General features: G+C 50.3%; 2 protein-coding genes across 3 annotated transcripts in view; one reads left to right on the forward strand and one right to left on the reverse strand.

The window, feature by feature from the left end:
• The first annotated feature begins 367 nt into the window (after positions 1–367).
• On the forward strand, positions 368–7,281 carry SPATA4 (spermatogenesis associated 4). 2 transcript variants are annotated; one of them, XM_061563912.1, is made up of 6 exons: positions 368–607; positions 3,183–3,312; positions 3,779–3,896; positions 4,258–4,563; positions 5,529–5,672; positions 5,776–7,281. In XM_061563912.1, the coding sequence occupies exons 1-6, from the start codon at positions 504–506 to the stop codon at positions 5,907–5,909; spliced, it is 936 nt and encodes a 311-aa protein (XP_061419896.1). In that variant the 5' UTR covers positions 368–503; the 3' UTR covers positions 5,910–7,281. The 2 variants fall into 2 exon arrangements, with proteins under 2 accessions (XP_061419896.1, XP_061419897.1); XM_061563913.1 differs by having other exon boundaries at positions 370–607; positions 3,779–3,897; positions 4,277–4,563.
• Positions 7,282–7,839: 558 nt separating this feature from the next.
• Positions 7,840–19,509, reverse strand: part of WDR17 (WD repeat domain 17) — a 33,848-nt gene continuing 22,178 nt past the window's right edge. Inside the window, 12 exon segments of the mRNA XM_061563905.1 lie at positions 7,840–10,850; positions 11,210–11,360; positions 12,010–12,279; positions 13,575–13,677; positions 14,336–14,477; positions 14,734–14,845; positions 15,735–15,755; positions 16,735–16,874; positions 17,211–17,310; positions 17,829–17,920; positions 18,680–18,812; positions 19,272–19,336. Of these exon segments, the coding sequence (XP_061419889.1) occupies positions 10,731–10,850; positions 11,210–11,360; positions 12,010–12,279; positions 13,575–13,677; positions 14,336–14,477; positions 14,734–14,845; positions 15,735–15,755; positions 16,735–16,874; positions 17,211–17,310; positions 17,829–17,920; positions 18,680–18,812; positions 19,272–19,336 (1,449 nt within the window). The 3' untranslated portion in view covers positions 7,840–10,730.

A 19,509-nucleotide genomic window follows, 5' to 3' on the forward strand; every position in this document is an offset into this window, starting at 1 on the left:
TATAAAGGATTTATAGTGAAAAACTTTGTTTTTACTGGTTATACTTATTTGTGTGTGGTTTTCATGAGCCCTCTTGGGTTTCCAACTTCACTTGCACCACCTTTTTTTTACTTGTATTTTATTTGCACTGTTTGTCTTTCGCTTGTTTTTGCGTGTGCGAATAAACAATACAATACACTGCGTATATATATCTACAATTTTTGATATTTCATAAATAGAAATGTTTTTTTGAAAGCTCCCATAGCAAGATGGCCGTCGCCACGACGACCGTTGGCGACGTCACTCGCCCCGGGGGGGGGGGGGGGTCGGGGGGGGGTTGTCGCGAGCGACCAATCAGCGCGCGGCACAGACGTTGCCATGTTAACGGGTAAACAAACTCGGGGTTGCCGTGGCAACAGTGGACCCCCCACTCCCCATGTTATAAGTTTTGTTTAACGCGGCTGATATTCTCATTCAAATGGAGCGAACGAAACGAGGTGGGGGGTGGACTCCGATAGTTTAAAATGTCTCTGGTGGAGTCCCTGCCGAGGAGGACGGGGCTGCCCAGGGAGGTGTTTCGCTGGCTGCAGAGCCTGGACCTGTCCGTGCAGTTCAGGAACGCGCGCAGGTGAACCTAGCCTGGTTCAAGGGCTGTGAACGTTGTCACCGCGGGGTTATTTATCTGCGGCGCCGCGTTTGTTGGATTTAAGATCGCGATTCATCGGTGTTTGGTTATTGTGCCGAACTGCTGGAACGGCTCGGGTCGTGTGAGGGTTGTTTGACCATACTTCACCACGCTGGTCAAAGGGGGCTTGTAAAGCTCCATTAATTAATTTTAAATTTTGATTGAAAGCTTTCGTGACTGCAGGGATTCATATTGTTTTATACTTGTATTATTTTATTATTTCCCTTCTACGTGACTTTACTGAAAGAACCAAGAATATAATTAATTTTAATTCAGAAATACTTACTTTTCTGATTGGACGGATTCGTTGCAAAATATCGATGTTAATAATCGCATTCCTCGATTCACAACATTAATGATATAATATAGAATACTGTATAATAAGTTATACCCAATTAAGAAAGAATATAAATACAGTTTAATTGTACTGCCTCTGTATATCCACTGCTACGTAGGCCATCGGGACAGTTTGACCATACTTCACCACGCTGGTCACCACTGCGTGTGGGGTGGCCCAGGACAAGCCACCGATGTTAGTGAAACCAGCCAGGGTCGGCTGGGTTCATAGCGCAGTGCGCTAACTACTGCGCCACCGCTCCATCCCAAAATAACTACGACAATAGACATTTCGATTTAAAGCTTTCGTGACTGCAGGGATTCATCTTCTTGGTTCTTTCGGTAAAGTCACGTAGAAGGGAAATAATAATAAAAAATATTCTAAGACATAATACAATATTTTATTATGTTTTATAATAAAAATTGTATATAATAAAACATCATATTTTATAATAAAATATTTTATTATGTTTTATTTTTATTATTTTATTATTTCCCTTCTACGTGACTTTACCGAAAGAACCAAGAAGATACGACAAGATCATTGTTGATACGTTTTTTTGTGTTTTTTTTCAAGCCTCACTTTTATTAGGAGGGTTGGGATGTTCTGGGCAGTTTCATGAACGAGAGTTTTTCTGCGCGTGGGAAGATATTTACCGAAAGAACCAAGAAGATACGACAAGATAATTGTTGATACGTTTTTTTGAAAGCTTCACTTTTATTGGGAGGGTTGGGATGTTCTGGCCAGTTTCATGAACGAGAGTTTTTCTGCGCGTGGGAAGATATTGGGATACCTGGAGAAAACTCTCGTGCCATTATTATTGTATATCATGCTGTGAATTGTGATGGTGTATTTAGTTTATTACGTGATATGGTTATCGAATGAGCTATTCATTTGATTGTTTTTGGGTTCTTCGTTTATTGATGTGAGTTGGTGACTTAATATTTGTGTTGACGTATTTTATTTGATGATTTATTTTATTGCTGCATTTCTTGATTTATGTTCTTGATAACTTCAGATGTTTGATTATTGATTTATTTTTTTCAACTAAAGTATTGGCTTAATGGGAATTAATTTAAAACAATGATTTCAATACATCTATTTTCATGACCTTTACTTAAGCATGTTAGTGACATGGAATTCATTGTGTTTTACAAAAGGTTTTGCCGGTAATACAAAAAAAACAATGTTAACAACCCTCCCATATTAAAATTACAGAACATGTATCATCATTCATCTTACCGCACAACCCCATAATTATTAAAATATGTAATTTCTGAAAAGCTATATATTGTATTGAAAAATATTTTTTGTAATCAGGGTCCCTTATCTTGGTAAAGCAAATAATGTGTTTGATTGATGGGGAGGTCTGCCTTTGGATGGAGATGATCCATCATTACCATTTGATATTTGTTGACACCCTTCTCATGTATTTACATCTTGAAGCACATGCCTATTGGTTTAACATTTGAACCAAATTCCCACAAATCTATAAAGACAACAGCAACAACCAATCACTTACTAAAAAACGTACAACTAAATGGTGTATGCCAATATAAACGTTCAATGTATCTTTCCTAACACAATGCATACAAGTTAATAATAATTTAAACTTTTGATGAGCTCCACCGCATTTGCTCATTCTCGAAGAGACAATGACTCTGAGGCTTGGGGAGGAACCACAGACAAGTGGTGAGCAGGCGCTATCAACAATTGCCCGAACTTTGCGGTCCTCTATGTAGTAAGATGTTTCAGCTAATTATTCATTGTTTACAGCCAATTTAAAAAAAGTAAGTCTTTAGTCTGTTCGTCGATTGATCTGACCTCGTCGATTCAGTAATACGGTAAAGGCAGACCTTCCCAGAACGTTGGAACCACCAAATCAAAGACAGCGCGCTCCACTGTTCTGGTGTTGGCGTAAGCACCTGAAGAGCTTGCCATCAATTACCGGACCTAAGAGTCTGCGCAGATGATGACTCTCCAAGGGCTCTCATCTGGTTGAATATACAACAAATCAATTGGTTTTGGGGTCAAAAATAAAGTACCATATTTAATATTTTCAGCTGACTTTCATTCGAAAACTTTTGTGTAAATCAAAAAAAAGCATAATATACAGATTATAATTGTATATTGTAATTATATTTGTCCTGTACAAACCCGTGTTTGCTCCGTGCATTGCAGAGACTTGTCCAATGGCCTTGTTCTGGCTGAGATCTTCTCGTGGTACTACCCAGGGGATCTGCTCATGCACAGTTTCCAGCCCGGGGAATCCCTTGCCTCTAAGCTGGCCAACTGGAGCCTCCTGCATCGGGTATGCGCCGGCGGGGTTGGGGGGTTACAGGCGGTCGGGGGGGGGGGTACAGGGGGTGGGGGGCGAGCAAAGCACTTCCAAGGCCTCCTCCCAGTAGTCTATGGGCCCAGACCAGACATTTCACTTGTCAGGTACTACCTGAGGTAGCATAACTTTGATGGTTTCATATTTCTTATGCGGCCAATAACAGTGAATTATTCGATATGAAATGAGTGGGCTGTCAAATAATAAACTCTTATTCGCCATACAGATACATATGTACTACAAGGGTTTTTCTACCTTAGGTGGTACCAATTATCTGACCCATGGACTGCAGTGGGAGAATGCGTCCAACGTCTGAGTATTTTTCTCTGAGAACGCACACATTGGGTGGTGTGTGTAATGCAACAGCTACTTAATTGATTTGTTTCCTTCATCTAAGACTCGTTAAGAGTGCTTTCTGCGTTTTTTGTAATCCGACCTGCAGTTCTTCGCCAAACGCGGCCTGGCTTTCTCCAAGGAGCTGACGGACGGGACCTTGCACCGCAAACCAGGCGCAGCAGAGCAACTCCTGCAGCGAGTTTACAGCACGCTCACCAACAGACGGTGCGGATACCGACAGGGCTGAACCAGCGCCACGACTTAACAAGCCAACGTGAATGTCTGTCATTGCTTTTTTTTAAAGGGCAAAGCTCATCTATGTATGTTAGCCGGAGCCAGTGGTGGAAGTTCCATTATTTCCAATTTCTATGCTGCAGAAATTTGGAAATAATGTTTGTTATCCCATGATGCACCACAAAATAATTTCTGATTAAGGTTCCCAGTAGGCTGGCACTATCACTGTATGTATGTTGAATGTATTTTGCACCATACATAGCCAACCGTGCTATTCGGGTGCGGGATGAGATGAACCGCCGGCAAGTCTCCCAATGTTATGATCTCTCCAAGGCAGTCTCTCTCTCTCCGGTCCTGCCCGTCGCGACAGGGTGAAGAGCATTAACGGTGGAGAGGGCGCCCTGAGCGAGGAGGGCGCGGTGGGATCAACGGGCACGGCGCAAGAACCCAACTCCGAGGCACCACGGTTCACCGACGCCCGCTACCAGCGGGCGCTCCCCATGCATGCCCGTTCCACGGCGTCGCAGGCGCTCAAGAGCAACGTACGGCTCACGCAGCTATTGGCCGAACCCAGCGAGGCAGCTACCAGGCAGCGAGCGGAGGTCGTACTGCGCGAGCATCTTGCCCAGAGGCGGCGGGAGAGGGAACAGGACCCCTGTGAGTGTTACCCCGGCGACGGTAAAAAACTGCTGCGGTGGTAAACCGATACCTCTGTTCCACTAGCGAATCCGAGCCGTGCCAAGGCTGTGCCGAGCCAGGCTCATGTGGGTCATGACATTCAGGTTGTTTTTCTACTACAGAAGCCGAGCCCTGCTACTGTTCCGCGCAGCTTGTGACGTCGAGACACATGGAGATCACACCGTCAAGCTGTACTGGAATTGTACTGACCGGCATCACACACGCTAGACATGTCCTTAGCCCAACGCCTGGTCCTTATTGGCTCTGAAGTTGATTCAGATGCCTTCAGAGGCCAGCGTATCATGGTTTGGTCACAGTTTGACACAGCAAATTGCCAGTGGAAAACAACCCATAGTCTGAGAGCTCCATGGTGGATCGATCGGCTCAGATATGCCAGTAGAAAATACAAATTATGAACTATCCATATGCTCATTGGCTTAAATGCAGCTAGATCTCTGATTCGGTGACCCGGAAAACATTTCCGCATCCGGTACAACACATCCACCGTACCTCTTGCTGTGGCTACTGGTTAAGCAATACTACTCCAGTCTATAAGCGAACAGGAGAGTTCTAGATTTGAAGCTTTCGTGACTGCAAGGATTCAAATTCTTAGGTTTTTTTCGGTAAAGTCACGTAGGTAAAACATTAAAATTAATAAAAGTAAAATAAATAAATCACGACGTTTCGGAGGCAACACAAGCTTCCGTCTTCAGGTGGAACTGTCACAGCCACTTGATACAGCTGTCGTGGCTGTGACCGTTCCACCTGAAGACGGAAGCTTGTGTTGCCTCCGAAACGTCGTGATTTTTATTTTATTTTACTTTTATTAATATTAATGTTTTACCTACGTGACTTTACCGAAAAAACCTAAGAATATGAACAGGAGAGTATTTTAGTGAGAAATGAAGCCCTGCTTACCACCGCTAGTGTGTCGTTCTCTCCAGGCCGCTTCGACGTGCGCCCCACACTGGGGGAGTTGGCTGTGCGGCTGCCTCCTCTGTCGGCGGAGCGGCCTCGCGACACAGGAAGTGGCGTGAGTCTCACGTCGAGCGTCAACGACTCTCGTCGTGACACCGGGAACCGCCAGGGTGAGTCCCCAATCCCTCCCTGCTGGACATATCTTGAAAAAGAGCTTCATAGCTCATCGGGTTTCTCCCGTCAAGATTCTGATTCTGATTTGTTTTCACGCAGGGCCACGGGCGGCTGTTCAGCTGCGCGGAGCGGTGGGGAGTGGCGGGTCCTCCCGGGAAATCCACGTGCGCCAATCTTCAGGCTTCAGCGCCGCTCTCCACTCCACCACCGCCAGCGTCGTCTCCAGCCACTGAGCCCGGCGCCAGCACTCTCCCTCGCACGCAAAGGAGTTTTGGGGGAAAGAGTTGCTTTTGAGGTTCCTGATCGTTGATGGTTTTGCATTGCTGGTGGCTCATTAAATACAGCGCTGCACATGGTGCCGGTATCATGTGGGACACGCGTGCTATAAATTAAACCTTATTCTGCTCATGCCTTTAGAGTGACATCCTAAAAATATGCGTGTGGTGAAGGCAGACTTCAGCTTGCTAACTCTACCGATTTAAGCGATAGGTTGCTGATATTTAGACCATTTCCTGCATACCGATTTAAAAAAAATTATAATTATACCACTTGATCTTATTTGTGGGGACAACATTTTTTATGTCATTTATTTCTTTGAAAATCAGTATGCGGTAGGGTTGGCAAGGATGTGCTGGGTATGGAAATGACTCCACCTTGGGGCTGTATTTTAACATTTCACACGCAGGCAGGCATGGCAGTTGTTTAAAGAGAGAGCTATGTGTGGCACCAATATCATGTGAAGGCACGAATCATTGTAAATTCAACGTTAGGCCGAAACCCTTAGGGTGTGGCATTTGAATAACATGTATGGGGGGGAAGACAGACAGCCCACCATCAATTTAAGCTCCTCTGATGCAAACGGGCGATCATTGAAATCAAAAGCGTACCCTTTATTTCATTAGCGTTGGGCAGTGCTCATCTCCATTGGGGTCTCAATCAGTGATGAAAATTCCACATTGCTCTCACGGATATCCGTTCTGTCCACGGGAAGAAAAAAAAAACCACCGTTGGTTTCTAAGTGGCACAGCCTCACCGGGTGATGCTCATTTTACTGACCCCAGAGGTATGATAGGGTTGATTATGATGATCATGCAGGCCTCAGTCAGCCCTGAAGCAATATTCGGGTGCTAATACAGGTTGCTTCAAAAAAACGTTAACACTTCAGAGAATTTGCAACAATACCACACGAAATGTGCTTCCGGGCTCTAGAGACCACCTGGACAAGATTCCAGGCATGTGTTGACAATGATGGCGAACAAATGGAGACTCTGACTTTTTAAAGCTATTAGCATACATATGTTATCATGTTAAAGTGTATTATCCGTTCTTTTTCCATTAAAAACGATAGTCCCATATAAGTGTCAAAACATTTTTGAAGCAGCCCGTATAATGTTCTCTGCTGTGCAGTTACTCACAGCTCGGTGTATGCAAATGAGAGCCGATGTAAATGGGGCATTCCAGTTCGGATCAAAATCGAGGGCAGTTTTATTCAATCAAAGCACACATTCCTTAAACAGCGTTTCCGTAATGAATCTCAACAGCTGCTGGGTAGAGGAATTAAGCAATTTAATTATATTCCTAATTGTAATAAAGACGTAAATTGTATGCATCATCTCCGTCAATCTTGAGCTTTTTTGTGTTGTGATGCTAATCCAATGTGGTTCATGTGTTACAGCCACACTAACACTTATACATGCAAGCTATCCATAACCAAGTCAATATCCACTCTTTCTCTCTTCCTACCAACTTACGTAAGTATGACTTCAATTAGCCTAGGAATCACCCTCAATGCGCCATATCTGGTTAGATCTCAGAAGCTATGTTTGATTAGTACTCGAGACTGCAGGGAATAACCAGCTGTTGATGGCTTGGGCTCTGAGGTGGCAATGAGATGGCAGTAGTGTAGAATGAAAGGAATATATGAGTGTGGGGTTACGAGTGATATCCCCTCATGCATGGGTGTTCTCTGGGTCCTTCAGCTTCCACGTTCCAAATCGACAGAATTGGCCTCACATGCCCCTGCAGGTCCATCCTGAAAAAAAATATATCTTAAAACTGAGTGAGGCTTCTCTGGATAAAGGCTATTATCATTACTATATTAAAAATATAATTCTAATAACAGTACGAGCAACTTACCTAAGGTTATTAAAAAATATATTTTCACACACATGGCATATGTGTGTGTATGAATGTATGTATACACTACATGCTATGCAAATTTAATAATACAAATATTTCATTGGATTGTTCCCACCAGAGCGATAACTAATGGGTTAATATATAAACAAACACGGTGCATTTTCTGTTCCAAAATAATAAACCGAAAACTTTTCTATATTTCGCCACTGGCCTTCAACAGTTTTTTTCATAGAGTTCCGTCTTAATTTGTATATTGACTGAGAATTCTTGCTCAGCAGCAGCAGGAAGAAATCCTGAATAATATTTACTCAGTCTGGTATTCACTTTTGTGATGTACAAACCGAATCCCATTAAACTTGATTTGGAGCTTTCGTGACTGCAGAAATTACTATTTGGTTCTTTCGGTAAAGTCACATAGAAAGAAAACAACTATTTAATTATTTAATTTCTTTTCTTTCTATGTGACTTTACCGAAAGAACCAAAAACCAAATCCCATTAACATTACTGTACGTGATAAATATCAGCGGGCTGCGAGATAAAGAGATACATGACATCAACTGTTGGAATCATATTGCAGTGGACGATGTACATATAATACAGTATTTCAATGGTGCTCATTTAACATCGCCCCCCGACTTGGCAGATCGGCCCCTTACTGGCAGACTAATGCCCAGTCTCAACCCGGCTGCTGCGTCCACATTGTGCTGCACAGGGACAGCTGCCACTGGAGGTGCCCCTTGGCTATGCTGCAGCAAGGCAATGCAATGGTTGAGATGAGATGTAATGCAAGGTGATTTGATTTACTGGGGCACTTAAGAGCCGTATGAATGCAAATTCTTATCCTCGTGTGTGCTTTGCACAGCACAAAGTGGTGATGCCACCCACATACAGTTTGCCTTGTTTTTTTGGGGTTTACACAAACTATACATCCCACTTCAATTATTTATCTTTACCAACATTATCACGGTTGGCTACGCACGGTGCGAAAGAAGTTCAACATGCATACGTAAACAATTGCACACACAACACAGCCATTCCAGAAAAACGCAACTAAAAGCCAACATCGCCGGTAAAGAATTTAAATTCTCCCCAGAGTCGCGAACTGTCATGTACAATAATTAAAAACACGCTTATGACACGGACTGAAGATAAGAAGGGAAAAAAACTATCCCTTCATGGGATGACGTGACCATTAACATTTAGTAGAAGTAATCATACACAAGTGCCGACATCAAAAACATGAACTACAAAGACTCCCTCCGTCGACGAACTCCCCACTACACATTTTTACATGCTTTGCTCCGTCCGACAGAAAATGTATTCTTGATTACGTAGACCTCTGGCAGAGTGGGGCTCAAAACCCCTGCCAAAAGTCCTGACGTCTTCCACAAAAGCAATGTCTTCAGTCAGAACATTTCTTCAATTAAAACAGTTTTAGTCATTGCCATGTTTTCCCTCACAAGCACTCAAATTGGTACTCTGCTCTCACAACTGGCACATTTTTACAATAGTCCGGTTGATTATTTATCCAGTGGGAACGCTTGTATTTTAGCCTCTTCGTAGTTACAATAAAAGTTTCTCAACTCATCGTGAACTGCCATTAAAGTTGGAGCGATTAAGACAAATCCATGAGGGCAAGAAGGCTGTATTATATCGAGAATTTTACACGTAGACGTCTATCAAAGCTACTCTTTAGCATAGTGCCACCATCAACCCCACCAGCGCATCAGCAAATACTGGGCAAATCAGATGGACTATTTTTCTTGTGTAAGTTGAATCACTCCAAAACCGATAAGGCCACAGTGAAGGTGCCACACACTCCACCTAATCAAGTTACACATCCTCTCTAGCCAGACGTCCCTCCCCTACCATAAGCCATTATGAACCACCAGGCCTTCGAGAGCTCTGTATCAATTGTCCAGCGGGTAGAGATGGTCATTTCAATGTGAGCCTTGCAACAGGCTCGGGAACCGTACCCTTAACCAAGACCTGCTGCTCAGGTCTCCCTTGATAGCCATCACAGCTTTTCCTGAAAAACACAAAAAAAATTCTGTATATTAGTGACAAATTAAAAAATAAAACTTTTATTGTAGACGAGATGGGACAGAAGTGGCAGCTCCGCACTTTGATGGGTTGGCCATGATAGAAGCGTCGCCACCCGTCCTGGTTTTCTGAGGATTGTCCTCTTGTGGTAATGGCCATCCTGGGTTATCTGTAAGCCATTCTGAATGATTACAAGTGCCGGTCTTTGTCAGTTGCGTAATAATACACCGCTCAAAACGATGCATTTACATGTAGATCTCACTCACTTCCGGCGTTGTCAGATATTCTTCTCTCTATGAAGAATATGTCCTGGTCTTTTGTGCCTGAGTGGCGGCAACCCTACTCAACAGTGGGCGGCTGACCGACACTTCACAGCACACGGCATCTACAGAGTATCTACATGTGACATCTACAACCTCCCGGTGTAGGAAGGTGGTGCGGGGCAGCCTTGGCTGAGTGCAGAAAACAGCTAAGACATTTTTCAGGGTATTTTTTTATAGTAGCTCCACCATCCCCGGGCCTCGCCACGGCCCTGTTGGTCAGCTCCCCGCTGACCTCGTCGAGAAGCATGAACCATCGCATGAACTCTGGTCATCCTTACAGCGGCTTTTGGCTGGCCATCGAACAAGGACGGTCACTGCATCGCTCGCTTTCGGGTGCGCTTCGGAGGGTGTCTGGAAAACTCTTCCTTCCGATATTAGGACGCCACTGGAGCGATGCACTTTTAAATCTAGATTGAAAACTAATTTCCTTAGAACTGCTTTTTGTGTTTAGTTTGTTATCCTTCCCCCGCACCTCCGATTCGCGCAGTTGGCTGCGTACGGTTCAACATACATACATGTAATTACATAAAGGAGTTGAAGGTGAGGGATCAGAAGGGGATGATTGGTAGCCCCGTGCCCAGGGGAGAGAAGGGGTTCACTTTGGCCCACATGAGGGCATCGTTGAGGGAGATGGCCGACTTCCCGTCCTCGAGAAAAAACACCGGGCCCTGTGAGTACACACCATCGTCAAGACCATCGTCAAGACCATCATCATCGTCAGCAACAGCGGCATCATTGCCATCACCATAGGCAACAACAGCAGCAGCAGCAAATTGATTATTCTCAATTATCCGCAGCAATAGTATCATTATTACCACCGCCATAATATGCAGCAGCAGTATCATCATTACCATAATCATACTGGTGCCCAGGTCTTGTATCATGTGCTGGTGCCCAGGTACATTGTAAAAATTCCCACTTGCATTCTACAGATGCCTATTGTGTCAGTGCCAAGGTGTATTGCTGAGGCATTACCCAGGTCTACTGCCCAGATATTTCCCAGGTCAACTGCCCAGGTGTCCCACACCTGGATGCCGGCGCCCGTGAGGCAGGAGAGTTGCAGGTCGGCGTGGCTGGGCAGGCTGGAGCCGGTCACGTGATCATACCCAACCAGAGCCGCCAGCTCCTCCGAGCCGACGCGCCGCTCCAGCTCCGCGAACAGCGCCAGCTGCTCCGGGCTGCGCACGGCGAGACACGACGCCTTGACATCGTGCACCCAAACACAGCCTACAACAAGTGCGCATTTCTGTAGGGCACCCAGAAACAATGGCACTCACTTTCCATAATTGATTTTTTTTGTGAGGTCACGTAAATTATCTGGCCAAATTTCTGTCGCAAAGGCCCTCCACGTTTCGATATAGCCAAACAAGCGTTTATCGAGCAATTTCCACATCCAAATTAGCGACTTCATGGAATATTTCGCTTGAAACTGAGTCAAGAATCATTCGGCTAGAAGACCCCTGCATTACGGAGATGTGGCAGGTGGCAGTGGGGGATCCAAGGTTGGGTGGGGCCCATAAGAGCAATCACCCCCCACCCCCCCCCCCCAACATTTCCTCTGAAACCATAAACATTTTTATTTTCATGATTAAACGCATATCATATTTTTCTTTAGTATAATTATTATTAAAGTAGGTCCACATTTAAAGAGGGAAGACATGTCGGGAGGGTCCACTTCACACGGGGAAGTTTCTAGAACCACCTCTGCAACAATCTCGGGAACAAAAACACCTCGCAAGGTAATGCTTAGGCCTAGGTGTGTTTTTCCCGAGCCTGCTGCAGGGCCCACAGTAAAATGACCATCTCTAACCGCTGGACTATTGATACCTAGCCGAGTCGTGTGCGGCGGTGGTGGCGGCGGCGGCGGCGGCAGCAGCTGGGGTGGCTGCGGCCGAGGTGGTGCCGGGACAGCCGGCATGGCGCCACGCGTCGAGCTCGCGCGCCAGCTCGTCCACGTGGAGCGGCACGGAGACGTCGCGGCGCCGCAGCAGCTGGCTCGTGTACTCGTAGAGCGCCGGCACGACGGGCCAGTAGCCGCGGCGCATCGCCCAGAGCGCTCCCGCGTAGCCGCACAGGATCAGCAGCTCGTTACGCATGCTAGGCCGAGAAGAAGGGTCGAAGAAGGGTCGCAGGTCACCACGGTGGCACGGGTTGGGAAGATGTCGGCATGGGACGGAGGGAGAAAGAGAGAGGTCAAAAGGTTAGCGAGTGATGGGGGTTGGAGATCGGAAGTCTTTTTGAACACTGTGTGGAATTTTCGTGCGAAGAGAATTTTGGTGAGTCGAAAGTAACAGAATTACAGGGTGATCCAGGTGTTGGTCGTGCGGACGCCTCAAACCTCGCACTGTGGAGGCAAGGCTTGGCAGATCACACGTTCGTGAAACTCCCTCCCAACCCAAGGTCGCCGTCTCCTGGCTTGCCAAGGTATGGCAGTATTGCAAGTGGGGTTAATTTACATCTCTGTAGGGATTGAGTGTTATCCCCCTCACAAATGTGGGGTTGCTCCCCGTATTCTGGTTTGCTTCTACACGTGTATAAACGCTCGTTAATGGAGTTGGCCACCCAAACCTCCACCATGGTTCCTTCCCTTTGTCCAGGATCGGAGCTTTCATTCAATGCCAATTCTCTGCCTTCTGGATCATGGTAGGGAAGACCTGCGCAGTGAAAAGCTGACCTGCCGTGCCACAGGATTCCCACCGAGATGGTAGACGGCCCTCACCGAGACGGGCATCTTACCGAGGGCGACGGGGGGAGTTGGCGACTCACCTTGGCAGAGACGGATCTCGGGACTTCCCAAGGGGGCGGTGGGTGGGGGGGCCCTGAAATGTCAAGCTTTTTAATTATGGCCCAATGTTAATAAAAAAGAAAATGTATATTCTCTGCTAGATATCAATAAATTGCAATTTCCTCAATATGGGACGAGAGAGGGGCGGGGATGGAGTTGAGGTGATCATCCCCCATTGCCCACCCAGTATGCCAGGTCGGTGTATACATGGATTTGGGTAGGCATGTGGTTGGTATGGGGGGGGGGGGGGTGATGGCCCTGCGATGATGAAACACTCCATCCGGTCTCGGTGGTGGATGTCCTCATGGCCATGTTCTCCCCTTTGGATGCTACTCTGCCGTGAACCTCAACCACGTTCTAGCGACAGAGTCCTTCCCACCCAACTCCTGGTGCCTCCCGACAAGTCTCCGTTGTATCTTCACACTTTTCTGAGCACCCTCGTTTGTTCCCATGTGTTCCCTGAATGTCCAACGGCTGTCCCTGCGTGTCTCTGCAAGTCCTTGGGTGATCCCAAGCATCTGTGGGCGTGGGGCGGCGGGGGCAGGGGGAGAGAGGTGAGGCGGGGTCAAAGAGGTCAGGTTCGGGGCGGCAACCTGACGTGACTCACTCGCTGCAGCGGTGCAGCATGAGGCGGTCCGTCTGGATGGAGCCGAGCAGCTTCAGCAGCGGCAGCACCTCCTCGAGCGTCCAGCCCTCGCGGCTCATCCGCTCTGCTCCACGGGACGGGAGGGAGAGGCGCGCGGCGGGAGACGAGTAAAAACAGGTGTGTAGCATCACCTGGACGTATTCGCGCGAAAATTGTCGTCCCTGACTGAAGTGTTCACGCGGAGTTAGAATTCATTTGCAGCATCAGTCTCCAACTCCCTGTCCTGTAGCCCCACCCCCTGTCCTGTAACCCCACCCCCTATCCTGTAGCTCCAAGTGACACGAGGTGCCAGCGTGTGCCCATGTGTCCCTCTGTGGGGAGCGGTCGTGTAGCGGTTAGCATGCTGCGCTACGAACCCGGCAACCCGAGTTCGATTCCCACTCACAGCCAACACAGGTGACAATTATCTGAACTGGTCATGGGCATACCCTAGGTCGACTCAGCCTCAACTGAGTACCTGGTGTGGTGTGTAAACATCACCACTGTGGAGACAAAGGCGGCCGAGCGATGTGGTGACTACCCACCCTGCCGTGTGCTGTGCCGGCCTTCACAGGTGCTACAGCACTTGCCCCAATAGTCTGTTCAGGTATACGGGGGATCTTTGTCTTGCAGGTCACCCCGTGTCCCTACATATATCTGCGTTTCTCTAGGTGTGCCCTACGTGTGCCCGTATCTGTCCCCATGTCCCCCATGTCCCCCATGTTCCCCGTGTCGGCGTGTACCCTTGACAGCGGGGAGTCCGATCTCGAGCGCTCGCTCGGGCGTGGGCGAGAGCAGCGCGTGGCGCACGGCGGGCTCCACCTCCCCGGCTTCCGCGTGCGACTCGGCCAGGGCGGCACACTCCTCCAGCGTGGGGAGTTCACACTGCGGGCACCCGTCAATACACACACACACAACGCATGTACACGTAAAGATGCAGCCCCGCCTCGTGGTGCTACCCCCTCTACTCCCATGGTGCCGCCCCCCTTGGAGCAGCCCTCGCATGGTGCCCACCCCCTCCTCTCTGTGGTGCCCCCCCTAACCCGTGGCCCCCCTTGGTGCCAACCTCCCACTCCTCATGGTGCTGCCCCCCCCCCCCCAGCCTTGGTGACGTCCCCCCCTCCCCCGTGGAACCTCTGACCTTGCGGTGGAGCTCGTCGAGTTCGGTGCTGCTCCCCGTGCTGAACGCGCAAAGCTGCACCAGCTGCTCCTCGCTGTCGGGGATCATCTTGAGGAGGTCCACGGCGAGGTCCCTGCGTCCCACACGCACGCACACATGCACACACACGCACGCACGCACGTGCACACGAAGACAAATGCTTGGAATCGATCGATAGCATGCAAAAATGTCCAGCTTTGCGCAGAAATACCTAGATCACTCGAATAAGCCAACATCTGTGTTTTTCATTATCTTCTTTTACACTTTTATCCGTTTTGAACCACTGAAGAGCGGCTCACCCTCACGTGTCAGAGAACGTCGCGTGGAAGTGGCTATTACAAAACTGGCTTCTGAACCTCGGCAAGTGACCCCTTAGACTCACGAGGGGGCATCAATATCCCACCCACCCTGCTACAGTAAGAGAAATCGATACATTTAAATCTCAACGCTGGAATTTAGGCTAATTTACCATAATATTTTGTGCATGGGTGTGTGTGTGCAGTTATTGGTGACAGAGACAAAAAACCATCAAACAGACTACACTGAAAATCTGGTTGAATCACTGGTGGCCAAAAGCTCAGATTCGAACCCAGCCTCTCAGCAGCGCCAGCTCAACACTCTGATCTCTGTACCGCCCGGCCGCCTCCAAAACTCGGCATCATTTTTAAATGTTTGCCACCACCACCACTGAGAAACGTTCGGGGACATATTCACGAACACTTAACATCTCTCGTGAACGCTCAGGGTATCTAACCGAAGCAAACCGAGGTCGAAAAATGAACACGAAACATGCGGCACCAAGAACCAGAAAACCTAATAAGAACCACGACGCTTCGTCATGCACCACGGGACACCAAAGCAACTTTTCGCAGAGATGAAAAAGCGCGGTGGAGGAGTGGCGAGAGAGAGGCAGACTGTGCCAACAAACAAGGGTGAGAAACAAGATGGAAGCGATAATTTAGGCGAAATAATCTGGGCTATACCTACTTCCGGTGTAAGGCATGCTGGAAACAAAACAAAGAGCACATATTACGGCATCGTGTCTTCATAGCCGGTGGGGGTGGTGATGGAACACGTGGACGTGCGGAGGAGGATCGTGACCGCCTGTGGCACTAATTACGGAACACACATTAGTTAATTACAGGACACCCACCCCTCAGTGTAATGAATACACAGACGTGCACACATGGACAATGGGAAGGGACAACCGTTGTTATTAAGCCATTTGTGGACATACCTAGTGAGATGAGTCGTGTTTGACCTACTTGCGGGGATTAGACATTCCTAGCCGAGTCACTCATCATTGTTAGGGCCAGATCAAAGTATAAAAAAAGCGTGGCTGTGTTATTGTGCCGCCGTCCATTGTCCGTTTCCGAGGCTGCTATATGGACCATGGCGGGGTGGGCGAGCCACAGAGCGCCGCTGACGGCCGTTCGCGAGCTGGGACTGGGGGGCCCACTCGTTTTCCGGCACCTCTCGCCGCCACTGGGAGAGGCTGGCGCCGCCACTCCAGCTGGGCTGAGAGGTGTGGGGGGCCAGATCCAGCCTGCACGGCCCTCCACTGCGGACCGTGCGACATGCGGCGCCTTGTGGCGAGCTAAGTTCAGGTTTGTTTCGTTCTACCAGGTGACAGCTCAACAGACCAGTATGCGTCTCACTTGAAGGAGAGACCTGCGGCATTAGGCTGTCGGTAGGGGGTGGGGGGGGCGATGATTGCTAGGTATAATCCCAAACGAGTAATGTGCACAGGGGAGTGACCAGGCCCACGAGGCCTCATGGCTCACGATGCCTGGGGAACCAACCGGGCCTAGGCCTTGGGGGTGCTGCTTCTCGGCCAGACCTCAGCCTCGAGCCAGCGAATTCCCGGCTTTCCCATTGTTCATGGAAAACGGGGAAGGGAAGCGAATGGTCCGCGATGAACCCCCCCCCCTGCCCCCGCGAGACCCCCAGGGGGTGCGTTTCCTCCGCATGACGGCGACCGACCAGCGATTGAAGGCGAGGCACTTGCGCGCCAGCAGCTGGGCAGCTTGGTGAGCGATGGGGGCGGCGGCGCCGCCCAGTACCACCCCGACGGTCACCGCCAGCTCCAGCTCGTTACCCCGCACCAGCTTGGACACGGCCAGCTGACGGGCACAAAGGGCAAAGATCACCCGCGTAGCCTACAGACGCTGTTGGGCCAAGTGCTGTCAGCGGCTACAGATTAAGGCCGGCGCGGCACACGAGAGGGTAGGTGTTTCCCCTACTGGACTGGCTACTCATTTAAGGCTCAGTCAATCCAGGGAAGGCCCGGGACCTGCTCATATATTCACCACTGTCATTGGTAGTGAATGGGAAACCTAACTCGGGTCGTCGGGTTCGTAACGCAGCGCGCTAATCGCCGCGCCACCACTCCCCACGCACACACGCGCAAGCGAAAGCGTACCGCAACTGCGCGCGCGCACACACAAGCTCGTACACACCTCCACCTCATCGATGGCCAGGTGGCAGCAGGCAGCCATGATGGCCTGCCCGTCGCGGAAATACCACTCGGCGAGCTCTCCACTCACGCGGCGCAGCAGCCTGGGAATGGACACGGCACACGGCAGGGATAATGCACGGCACGCATGACACGCGACGCATCACACGCGACGCATCACACACGAACCAGCGCACGTCCAACGTGCAGCAACAGGCGCTGCATCTACGACACCAGACAGCTGCTCCGGAAGATCGCTTTGGCCGACTCTTCCATGTCAAGAGGTGGGAGTGCCAACACTTTACCCGACCATCCCAGATCTACACTGCTGGGTGGACAGGGGTGGCGGGAGGGGATTGAGTAAACTCGCCCCATTTGTTTCGACAGCCGCCGCGCCGGGAGATAGAAGTGCGGTGCGCTGCTACCCATTGCACCACTGTGGCAGCACCATCTGGCACTATATAGATAGCGCCTTGTGAAAAGTAAGCGGCGAATATGACGATGGCAATGATTGTGAAGGTGCAAAGGGCGACGACGATGACGACGACGATGTTTTCCCACAGGGCCTCGCACATCGCTTGGGCGACGGCGGGGGGAGGGGAGTGGCCCCCCCCCCACTCACCCGGCGTGGCTCTCTGAGGAGGGGGCTGCGTCGCCGGGGGAGCGGGGTTCGCTGGGGATCACCGCCTCCAGGATGTTCCCTTCACACGCGGCCTAGTGGGAGGTGGGGGCAGGAGGGTGGGGGGGTGATTGGGGTGGGGGGACGGAGGACAGGGGGTTGGGGGGGCAGGGGTGGTGGAGGTGAGGGGGGGGGGCGGGCGGGTGGGGAGGGGGGCAGGGGGGTGGGGAAGGAGGGGCAGGTAACGATGCACCGTGTGGTGTGTCATGTGCATTACGTGTGTCGTATCAGTGCCACCAGTGTTTCTGTGTGCATGTGTCTGTGTGCATGTGGGGAGCGGTAGTTTAGCGGTTAGCGCACTGCCCTACGAACCTGGCGACCTTGGGTTCGATTCCCGTTCACGGCCAAACACCAGTGACAATTATCTTAAACGGTCCTGGGCCTCCCCGAGGTCGACTCAGCCTCAAATTAGTACCTGGTGCGGTGTATAAACATCGCCACTGGGAATACAAAGGTGGCCGGGCGTGGTGCTGGACACCTACCCCCTCGTGTGCCGTGCCGGCCTTCAAAGCTGCTCGCTAACAGCACTTGCCTCAACAGTCTGTTAAGGCTACACGGGGGATCTTTGTCTGCATGTGCAGGAGTGGCGCAGTGGTCAACTCAGCACCAAATGAGTACCTGGTGCGATGAGCAAACATCAGCCCCAGGGGAGACAAAGGCGGCCGGGCGTGGCGCCGGCCACCCTGCACCCTCGTGCGCGGCGCCGGCCCCCACAGGTGCTCGCTGGCAACACTTGCCCCGACTGCCTGTGTGGGCTACAAGGGGGACCTTTGTCTTTGTGCCGTGGCTGCCACCTGCGCGAGGAGCACGGCGTCCGCGAGCTGGCCTCGCGAGCAGAAGAAGTGCACGAGTTTGCGGACGTCGCCCGTGGCCACGCAGCACGGGATCACCGCGTCATCCTCCTCCTCCACCAGCTGATCAGCACGTCTACACGCGGGGGGGGGGGAGAGGGGGATGGAGGGACGGGGGGGGGAGAGGAGGGACCGGGGGGGGTGGGGGGAGAAGGGACCAGGGGGGGGGGACCGGGGGCGGAGGGACCGGGGGGGGGGGGAAGAGGAGGGACCGGGGGGGGAGAGGAGAAACCGGGGGGGGGGGGGGTGGAGGAGAGGAGGGATTTATCGCGCAGTGCACTAACCACTTCACCACCACCATAGAGACAGCAGTCGCCATTCGCCACAAAGCAGCGGTGACGTCACCGGAGTGCTTGTGCCAGACTAGGTGTACTGCAGGTCACGTGAAGCGTGGAAGGCTCGCTCGCAGGCAGACAGGAGGTCACGACACAGACTCAGGTGTTGCGGGTTGACTGACCGAGATGGCTGGACCGCTAGGGTCCCATGCATTCACTGACGCGCGCACACACGCAGGGACATCTGTCTGCGCACGCACCTCTGCATAAGCTTCTTCCAGTACGACATGGAGACTCCGGGAGCCACCGAGAGGGCCTTGTCCCACTGTAGGAACGCAAACAACGCAGCGCGTAAACATTCACCGTCGTCGTCGTCATCTCCAGCCTTGACCAAACCACTGCTGGCAGGATGAAGGCCTCGTCGAGATCTGGTCAGCCACGTGAATCAGCCGTCGAGTGAGTGGCTCACGCTCAGAAAGTTGGGAGTTAAAACCCGGG

Source organism: Lethenteron reissneri, chromosome 32 (genome assembly GCF_015708825.2).
Source record: "Lethenteron reissneri isolate LAM-NWPU_2019-01 chromosome 32, ASM1570882v1, whole genome shotgun sequence".
Taxonomy (NCBI): domain Eukaryota; kingdom Metazoa; phylum Chordata; class Hyperoartia; order Petromyzontiformes; family Petromyzontidae; genus Lethenteron; species Lethenteron reissneri.